Below are 10,660 nucleotides of genomic sequence, written 5' to 3'. Positions count from 1 at the left end.
TGCTAAAAGAGTTGTATTAGGAGTCCCCTCTTCTCCCAATGCCTTGAGAGTAGCTTATCATGGTATTTACCAGTTCTTCTAAAATCTGTTTCTACATTCATGCGCCCTTCTGCATTGAGAGTTTGAGTAGCAGTCTGTCTTAATCCTCTTTGTAACCATGGCTACCAACATCATTCTCATGGTATAAATGCTGGGGAAATGGTAAATGAAAATGCTGATACAAATGGAAAAAAGAAGGAATTAAGCTCCAGTTAAAATACCTTTCTGGTTAGAATGGTAATGCTAGCTAGGAGTCAGTAACAAAAAATTCAATTCAAATTTGCTCAATGAAAAGGGGAACTATTTCATTTCCCTTTGAATGGAAAGTCTGATTAGTAGGTGAGATAAAGCAGAATCCTGGAATTCAAAAATGCTCTTTGGTGGTCAGTCTCAGTCCAGGTCTGGCTGCTTTCCTCTGTGCTGGCTTCAGTGTAGACAGGCTCTCTTTAAGCATTGGCAAAGTCCAACCTTCTGTCCAACTGGCTATCCCCCAGCAGGAAGCAGAAGCTTGTTTGTCCATCCATTTCCTGACAAAAAGGACTCCAGGGAATTATTCTGACTTGGACAGGATTAGGTCACTTGCCCACCCCTAAGCCCACCAAGGTGACTGGGACTGGACTCTGACAGAAAGAACTGGCCAGTACGACCTGGTGTTTTGAGAACCCTCCCGGAGATTTGGAGGAATATCACTGCCTGAACCCCAGACTGGGAGGGAGGGATGACAAGGAAAGGAAAACTAGGGTTCCACTATCAGAAGTAGGGGGTAGAGGCTAAAAACCGGTATAAATGACAAATGCGCTAGAGATAGATCAGGGTGAATGACATTGATACTCAAAATGCTTTGAACTGAAGAAGTGAATGTGTCCATAGATTTAATGCCACATTCCGGCAGCTTCACCCTTCTGCCCTCAGTGTCACAGTCGTTCACTATAGTAGAAGCAGCTAATGCAACAAAACAGGGCTGGCAGCTGAGATGGCTTGACCCCCCACAGCAAGGCTGAGCACCTGCCCATTCTTGTTGCTCCATCAGTGTGCAGGATGCAGCAGCAACTCTGGATTTAAAAGGTGTATTAGATAGCAAAAATAAAAATTGCAAGATATAATAAATATGATAACTTAAAAAGGAATTATAAACCAATGTTTTTATTTTAGTAATGGCTATTCCTTTCAGAGTGGTGATTGTATGACTTTAAAGTTTGGACATATTAAACCTTTCATTTAGCTTGTATAATGAATAATTGGCTGAGGAAGACACTTATTAAAATAAAAAAAAGTTTGGATTATTTTAGCACAATACCATTGCTTCTTTTCTTTTTTAAAAAAGATGATGTGCTGGGTCTGGTGGTGCACGCCTGTAATCCTGGGAGGCTAAGGCAGAAGGACTGCAAATTCAAAGCAAGCTCAGTAATTTAACAAGGCCCTAAGCAACTTAGTGAGACTCTGTGTCAGAATTAAAAAAAAAAAAAAAATACAAAAGGGTTGGGGATGTGACTCAGTGGTTAAGTGCCTCTGAGTTCAATCCCTGGTACAAAAAACAGACAAGGCTCTAAGGGATTAAATTATGAGAACTGGTATATTGTAAAAGGAAAAAACTCTTTAGTATTTCATTTTGCAAGCAATTGCTTATCACACAAGTCTAGGTATAAAGTTTTAGATCATTCTGTAAATATGAGGCTACTTCTTGAAGTGTTCCATCCTTTTGGCAACTACTATAAATTTTTTTGATGCTTTATTCACTCTGATTGTTTGCTTATGACAGTACTTTTGATTGAATCTGGAAACTATTAAAGCAAATATATTGTTTTCTTAAGTCGTAAGGAGAATAAGTTCTGGGTAACCCCCTTTTCATGCTGAAGGCAAAATATTTCAGTTATTAAAACACAATAAAGTGTTCAAACTGGTTCGGCAGAACACTGTGAATGTTATCTCAGCAAATAAGAGCCAACAAAAATACTTATTTTCCCTTCCAGAAAGCTCCCAGGATAGAATATTCATTCCTGCTGACCTAATTTTTTTTGGAGGAGAGTATATTAATTTTGAAAAGTAGGTAAATAAGTAAGTAGATGTAGATTTTATTAAATTAAGTATGCATATGCCACAAAAATTCTCTTTGTTAGAGAAATAAAAACTGGAAATATTTTAGCAGTTCACCATTCTTAAGCTTTAAGAAAGGTAAAGTTGAACCATGAGATAATAAACACAAAAATCGAAGTACGCTCCTGAAGTTATGAATCGCTTATTTCAGAAAAATATTTCTTGTGTGTAGTTGTTAAAGCCATGCTGCCTGGAACTCAAATTCTGAATTTTATCAGCTATGAGATCTGGACAAATTATTTCTATTTCCCTCTCTTCCATTACCTTGTAAATTTCAATATGAGTAGGGGGAACTTTATGAGTCAGTTAAGAAGTTTAAGATTAAAACATTGTCTGTTGTAACAAAGTGTTATGAAAGATAAAACTTTAACATTTACTCAGCATCTTATAAACACATAAAATATATCAGTCATTAGGGACATTGAAGACAAAAGAAAAGATCTGCTAAAGATCGTTGCTTACACTAAAGTTTTAAAAGCTTACTAAACAATCTCCTCATCTTTTATACCCTTTAAATTATTTCTGCAATAAGCAGGTATACATCTATAATCAGAAAAATGAAAGTATTTTTAACTTAAAAAGAATAGCTATTATAAATGGGCAAATAAATTAAACATACTCTTCTCAAAAGAAGAAATACAAATAGTCATCGACTATTTTAAAAAGTTCAACATCATTAGTAATTAGGCGAATGAAAATCAAAACTACACTAAGAGTTCATCTCACACCAATCAGAATGGCAGTGGTCATGAACACAAACAATAATAAATGCTGGTGAGGGTGTGGAGAAAAAGGAACACTTCTACACTGTTAGTGGGATTGGGAATTAGTACAACCACTATGGAAATTAGTACAGAAGTTCCTCAAAAGATTAGGAGTGAAACCACCATGTGAGCCAACTGTACTACACCTCTTTACCCTAAAGAATTAAAGTCAGGCTGGGCACGGTGGCCTACACCTGTAATTCCAGCGGCTCAGGAGCCTGAGGCAGGAGAATCATGAGTTCAAAGTCAGCCTCAGCAATTTAGCAGGGCTCTAAGCAACTCAGCAAGACCCTATTCTCAAAATAAAATACAAAAAAAGGGTTGGGGATGTGGCTCAGTGGTTACACACCCCTTGGTTCAATCTCCAGTACCAAAAATAAATAAATAAAAATTAAAAAATAAAGTCAACATATTATAGTGATATGTGTGTACCCATGTCTAGAGCAGCACAATTCACAATAGTTAAAACTGTGGAACCAGCCTAGGTGTCCATGACTGGATGAATGGATAAAGAAAATGTGGTCTACATGCATAGTGGAATTTTATTCAACCATGAAGAAGAATGAAATTATATCATTTGCAGGAAAAGAAATAGAATTTAAAATCACTCTTTCAAGCAAATAAACCAAACTCAGAAAGACAAGGATCATATGTGTAAGTTAGAAAAGAAAATGGAAAAGAAAGATGTGGGAACAAGGCGGGGCATCTGATGATGATCAAAGGGAGATCAGTAAAGTACAGGAAAGGGACCTGTGAGAGAAAGGAGGGGAAAGAATGGGGGAAATACTCAGAAATGATATTTGCCAAGTTGTATTGTTATATTGTGTACACCACACACACACAAACACACACACACACACACACACACACACACACATGTATGAATTGGTAACAATGAATCCACCATTACTTACAACTATAATGCACCAATTAAAATATGGAAAAAGGAAAAAGAATAGTTACTACGTTTCTGAACTACTGATTATTTCAAGAAAACAGAATATTTCCAACTAAAAATCCCAGAAAAATAAGGATAACAACAGTAGTATTGGCACAAATATTCAGTTATTGATGCATTCATCATATTTTATAAATTTTAGCTTATCTTTCACTTCCTACACCTTTTAAAAATATATAATCTTCTATAAATTCTGTTCTTTTACACTGGACTGGACTGAAAATCTTTGAAGGAAAATGTAAAGACAGAATCTAGTTATTCATAAATTTTTTCTAGTAATTGAGAGGGGGCAATTTTACTTTTATTCATATTTTGCAATTGAAACTACTGAAACTAGGATTAGAAATTAACCACCAATTAAACTAGATAACAAAAGATTCATCCTATTTCCTCTTAAGAAAAAAAAAGCTAATAAAAAAAGTTTATATTGGATAGGTTTTTGTTTTGTTTTAAAAAATTCTTCTGGATATAAGAATTTTATCCACGGGTGGGTTTTGTCATAAGAGATATGAAAAAAATCAATTTTTATTGATTTATAATTTTCTATAGCATTTAACACGTACTGGCACTTTTACATGTGTTAATACACGTATTCCTCAAAACAACAATGTCCATTTACAGATAAGAATCTTTACATCAGAAAGTAGACAATCATGTCCCAGTAATTGGCAGAGTTAAATTCCTCTCTGGGTGGTCTGGTGCGGAGTCCTGTTCTGTGCCTCTCTAACAGCTCTGCAACATCCCCTCCCTCCTCACACACCTCCCAAATCTACATCCAGAACCATCCCTAAACCATCTGAAAACAACCTGTAAACTGACGCAGCGCATTAAAATTGAGAGTGAAAAGGGAATTACTGAATCAAAGTCTTCTGTTAAAACGGTTTATTAGAAATCAGTGAAAACAAAATATGACAATTGTTTTTTTTCTGTAAGGGAAATCGAATTACCTGAGGCAGGAAAGACAATGCAAGGTGGAAAAGAAATGAATTTTGTTTTCATCAAGCAAAGTAGGACAAGATTTATGAACCAGCATATGTATATTACACAAGAACACATCCTTTTGCCACTTAAGATAACCAGAGGGTGCTATTCACCCTGGGCATTCGCTCTTGATGTCTGTGACCTTTAAGGCGCTTGGACAAACCTAGCAACTGAGCACCCTGCAAGTCCAACGTAACAATCCCTCCCGAGAACAGCTCCAGGACACTAATAGGTCATTATTTTACGGATTCATCAGCTACCTCATACACCAAAATGTGGTACTCATTGACTTACTCCAGTTTTGGAAGTTCCAGAATTGCACAGAGAAAGGAAGTTATGTAAGATTTCAACACTTTTTCCTAAATTAATTATCGAATTAAACTTTTGACACTGTCCTTTCCCTGGGCTGTGTGGAAAAATATGACATAAAGTGCGATTTATTTAAATACCAGGAACAAGACAGATACTCTTATGTGTAATCTGAGAATGATAAGTTTCAAAAGAGTGTATTTATGCAGACGTAAGTAAAATCTTCAGCCAGAAGATATGTATGGGTGTAGAACAATTAGAAAAGCGGGTCTTCCACTTCCCATATTCCTTCCTCCAATCCTGATGACTGACGTTCCTCAAACTGTCCAGTGTCAGCCGATGACGCCGCCTCCTGAGGGAGTCTGGGCGCCCACAGTCCCTCGCCGGCGGCCACTCACTTTCTTTCGGGAATCTGGGATTGAAAGAGAACATTCCGGGGTCGTAAGGTCCCCGGGAGTTAGGCAGGAGGGCGAGGAGGGCGGCACCAGTGTGGCCCCCACTCCACTACTCCAACCAGAGACCGGACGACGTCTTCCTTCCGCACTCGGGGAAACACCAGGAGCTCCGGGAATTTCCCTGGCCAGGGGCTCTGGCCTTTCCGGCCAACCATGCATAAAAGGGGCTTGTGGATGCTGGAGAGCCACAGAACCAGGACAGCAGCCCCTCGCCGCCAGCTCTTGCACTCCAGGCTCCGCCGCGATCTTCCCGCTGAGTCCCATGGCCCGCATCGCGGTCTCCCGCACTCCACGGCTTGTCCAGGTCGCGCTGCTGCTGCTGCTCCTGGTGACTGCCTGGCGGCGCGCAGCAGGTAGGACCGGGCTTGCGGGTATAGGGTAGGGGTGCCCAAGATGGAGACAGCCCCGCTCACCCGGTTTCTTCTCAACGCAGGGGCGCCCGTGGTCACTGAACTGCGCTGCCAGTGCTTGCAGACGGTGCAAGGAATTCACCTCAAGAACATTCAAAGTGTGAAGGTGACGCCTCCGGGACCCCACTGCGCCCAGACCGAAGTCATGTAAGTCCTGCCCTATGCCACCACTGCTACTGCTGTTCAGACTACCGCCTGGGCAGCCTGAGCTTTCTGCTGTTCCCCACCTCTGACTCCCAGCTGAACCTCCAGCTTCAACGGAGACCCTCTCTTCTCTCTGCAGAGCCACTCTCAAGAATGGACAGGAAGCTTGTCTGAACCCTGAAGCCCCCTTGGTCAAGAAAATCATCCATAAGATGCTGAACAAGTGAGTTATGTGAATGGAGTCATGGGTCATACTGACATCACCTTCTAAAATTTTATCAGGGAAGCTGAAGGACTAGAAATTAGGATTATTTTCACAAAATAATTGGGCCATTAAGATGATTAATCTCTGGTACCATTAGATAGTTCCAATGTCCAAACCTCTATTTAAATAAATGTGGTAAATGTGTACTCCTAAAAGACTAAGAATTGGCCAGTGATGCTTAAAAACAAAACAAAACAAAAACAATTGTTCTTCTATCTAATGAGGAACAATGCATGTCTCTGTCCTCCATGGGCTCAAGTCCTGAACAGTGGAACCCCTGGTTTGGGGCAATATGAGCCTCTAAGCTTTCCTGCTGAAGAGCAGGGTGGAGTGACACCTGCCTGTTTAAGTCTAGGTCCCACCTCTTATTATCCTGAGTCACAGTTAAATGAGAAATAGCAGCTCACAATGTTACCTCTGAAGCCTAAATGAGGTCATTGTAATATTATTCTGACTGTTTGAAGCTAATGATACAATGGTGATCACAGGCCCCCTATTCCTAATTAAACATGCAGTGACCTGGTGTGTTTTTTGCTGTGCAGGGCAGCAATGCTATGGGTTGTAACCACTTGGTGCAAGGCTAGGGAATGGCCACATTTAGAAAAATTCTAGAATATCAAGGATTAAGGCCATGTGATCAGTTTTTTAAGTACCTACAAACAGCAACTGTTTTTTTCATCACAGAGGCAGCACCAACTGATCTGGAGAGAAGAAGGAAGCTTGTCTACTATTGTTTCTGAAGAAGATTCTGAAAGTGAAAAGAGAGAAACAAATAGTACCTCTGGGGCAACTGAACTGTGCCTGATGTGTTTGACTATTCTCTGTGAGAGTTCTTCTATTTATTTATATATGTATGTATTTATTTATTTTCAGTGCTTGTATATTTATGTTTATTCTGATATTTAAAGATGTGAGTATGTTTGGTAATTCACTGTACTGATATTTTAAAAAGTCATTTTTTAAAATGTTAAATCAAAGTTGTTTCAGTCCTGTCCTTCAGTTTAATTCATTAAATTTTTGGCCACTGTAATGGAGATTGGGGATAAACACTGGGAAATCTAAGACCATCACATCACTGATAAGATATGGGGAATGTGTGTACATCTATTTTTGTAACTATTTGGAAGAATGTCTGTTGCTATTTATTGTAACACTTTCACAGTATGTGGTCAACATTTCTGATGTTGATGCTTTAAGAACTGTAATGTTCTACTTATCCCTTGGACATCTATGTCTTCTTATGTAAGGCACAATGCCTTTATTTAGCATTGATTATGCAATGTGTCTCTAGGTCTTGGAATAGAGATGTTTATATATTGATGTAGTTTTACAAATAACATGAAAATAAAGCTTTTATAAAAATTCCATGCTTAGGTTTGTTTTATATGTCCAAGCTTTTGTTTCTCCCAAGTACACCAGGTGTGAGGAATTCAGAGGAGACCATAGATTATGACAGAGGCTTCCACTAGTTGGCACGTCCCTTGTTTCTCTCAAGAAGTCATATTTGAAGCATTTTCAAAGTCCATATAGGCTCCCACCTTTAAAAACCCTGTTTTACATAAAATATTAATTTTGCTTCATTATAAACAATCTGCTCTTCAGTTTTAGAGTTTTAACATTTTTGAAATTTTAATGATTATTTTTCAAAGAGCTCCTGTTTAAATTAATTTGATAAACTTTCTTCAAAAAATTATGCTTTCTTTTTTCCACTTAATGAATTGAGAATCAACTTGTAGTAAAGTGGGTTCTTCCTCAGGACTCAAACAACTTGTGCAATTGGGAAAAAGCAGAAACAGTGAGTAGCTGAGTACTTTATGGGTGAAAGGACTCGTTGAGAAAGATTTCATTCTCTAAACATCAGGGAAAAATATCATCAAGCATATTGCTATTCCAATGCCTCCCAGATATGATAATGGTTTAAATGCTTTCTAGCCTGCACATTTGAATTTAAATTGCCACAAAATGACAGGAGATTACTGAGACTCCACCAAAGAAACAAAGGTGGTCATCTCCAATTAGGGAAAGATCCCAGTTCAGTGGAAACTGGGATCCCAGAGGGAAGAAGTGTGTGCACCAGAAGAAAAGAAAGGAAGGGGAAGAAGAGGGTGACTTGAGACAGAACCTGTTCCTGAATTTCAAATCCTAATTTATAGCCTCCACAGTGGGAAGAGGACTGGGCCACGCCAGTGGCTCACTCTAAGCAGATGGGTGACAGCGGCAAGAACCAACTATTTGACTATTCATTTATTCCCCTGAAAAGTAAGGATAGCAGTCTCTTCATAACTCCAGTGTTATTGCTTAGAATGAATAAGATAGGGTGAAATGACAATTTTGAACTGTACAGAGGTGAACAAATGCAAACCGTTCTGGAGGCTTCCAAAATACAATAGTTCCCTAATGTCAGGTCAGGGATGTGTGTTTTAGGTTGTGGGAAATAACACTTCCTTAGATTTACCAGTGTTCTTGTAAAAAGCCCTTTCTCCTTCACACTCTGCGAGAATTAAATCTGTAGGCTTTTGTCTAGTTAATTGCTCTGATCCTAGTGGATGAACATCTCTAATCTGTCACACTCAAAAGGCCCAAAGGTTATATCCAGCACAAGGTCATTGGTCATTAGTTAAGGGCTGGGTCCTGGGGAAGATTGGAGTGCTATCTCTCTTTTTATTTACATGTCAAAAGAGATGAAGCCACAGAATTTAGCAACTTCTCTGAGTCTTAAAAGGGGAGATAATGGGGCTATCTGGCTCTTGGAGAGACCTTATTTACATATCAAAATGTTGGAGGTAGGACTCAGACAAATTATGGTTCTTTGGAGACCCTCAGGGAATGAGACACCTCCTCTGCCCTCTTTTGGGCAAGTAAACTTTTTTTTCCTCATTACTGCTGTGTGGGGTGTCTGGCTACTAGTGTAAGACAATGGATGTGACTTTTATTCCATTGCCCAGGGATAAGGCCTGAGGCAACTAGGATGTGGCATGCTTATTTTCTGTGAGGTATTCAATAAGAAATCTGTCTCTTATTCAGAATATTTTGTGTGTTCACTCAGGATAAAAATTTTAAATTATAAAGATTAAAAACTCAGCATAGATCTTGTTAACTGGGTGTATGGAAAAAAAAGATAAAGGAGATATAGTCAGCTCAACATAGGCTATGAAGAATTGGATGGATGTGGGAGTAGATTCTAGTTCTACTTCCTTGTAACTGTGATATTGAGTCAAGATTCTTGATAAACTTAAACTTCATTTTCTCCTTTCAGAAGAGAAGTACAATAATACTGTTAGAGGACAGACAGATGTGAATGGTGGGAACATAAGGTTAAGAGAATAATTCTATAAAATGGGCCTATAGTGCTGACTCCCATGTGATGCTTGCTTTCCCAAGAAGCAATTTACCTGCAGTACTACCTTTTCTAAGTGGACAGGATATTTCACATTCCTTGGGAAATCACCTGCTAACTGCAGGAGAAATGTAGGCCCAAGATAATGTCAGTGGGAGGAACCCAGGAGATTTTTGTGACCAGATCCTGAAACTCTGGGAGGAAAGGATAGTTCCTCCTGATCATAGAATCTGTAAGAATGTATGCTTAAGAATCTAATTAGAACCAGTCAGCATGGGCCTATGTGACTTAGAGTTACCAAAACAGTGGGAACTTGAAAGTCCGATGTCACCCTGTTATCAGTAAAAAGTCAAGAGGTGGACCTGGATGGGACTCTCTGGAAACTTCTCTGAGATCCCCAATGAAACTGGAGTGCAGGAGAAGCACATTGTCCCTTTCCTCTCTGAGAGGACCCACTTTCTCCCTTGAGAGTGTCCCCTTTCCCTTTCCCCTATCCCTACAATAAACTCATTCCTATTACTCTGAGCCACATGTCTGAAATCTTTCTGACTTGGTTGTAAGAATTGGGTTTTGAAGAGGAGGCCTTTGAGTTGCCTCAGTTTCTCAGAAGGCCCCAGCTCCATAACATAACTACTACAGTATGTTTTGTGGTGGTTACTAGATGTTTTAATCAGTTTTTTCACTGCTGTGAATAAATGATTTGACCAGCACAATCGTAGAAGAAAAAAGGTTTATTTGAGGAATCACGGTTTCAGAGGTCTTGTCCATGGAAGGCTGGCTCCATTCCTCAGGGCTCAATGTGAGGCTAAACATCATGACAGGAGGGAAGTAGCTTACATCATGGTGATCAGAAAGCAGAGAGAGTCTCCACTCTGCAGATACAAAATACATACCCCAAAGTCAC

The 10,660-nt window shown here is 39.3% G+C and overlaps 1 protein-coding gene across 1 annotated transcript; it reads left to right on the top strand.

The window, feature by feature from the left end:
• The first annotated feature begins 5,469 nt into the window (after window positions 1-5,469).
• Window positions 5,470-7,784, top strand: LOC124994599 (uncharacterized). Its single transcript, XM_047566711.1, has 4 exons — window positions 5,470-5,953; window positions 6,034-6,157; window positions 6,294-6,377; window positions 7,104-7,784. The coding sequence occupies exons 1-4, from the start codon at window positions 5,485-5,487 to the stop codon at window positions 7,117-7,119; spliced, it is 693 nt and encodes a 230-aa protein (XP_047422667.1). The 5' UTR covers window positions 5,470-5,484; the 3' UTR covers window positions 7,120-7,784.
• The last annotated feature ends 2,876 nt before the right edge of the window (window positions 7,785-10,660 follow it).

Source organism: Sciurus carolinensis, chromosome 10 (assembly GCF_902686445.1).
Source record: "Sciurus carolinensis chromosome 10, mSciCar1.2, whole genome shotgun sequence".
NCBI lineage: Eukaryota > Metazoa > Chordata > Mammalia > Rodentia > Sciuridae > Sciurus > Sciurus carolinensis.
This window is presented reverse-complemented; position numbering and strand designations above follow the sequence as displayed.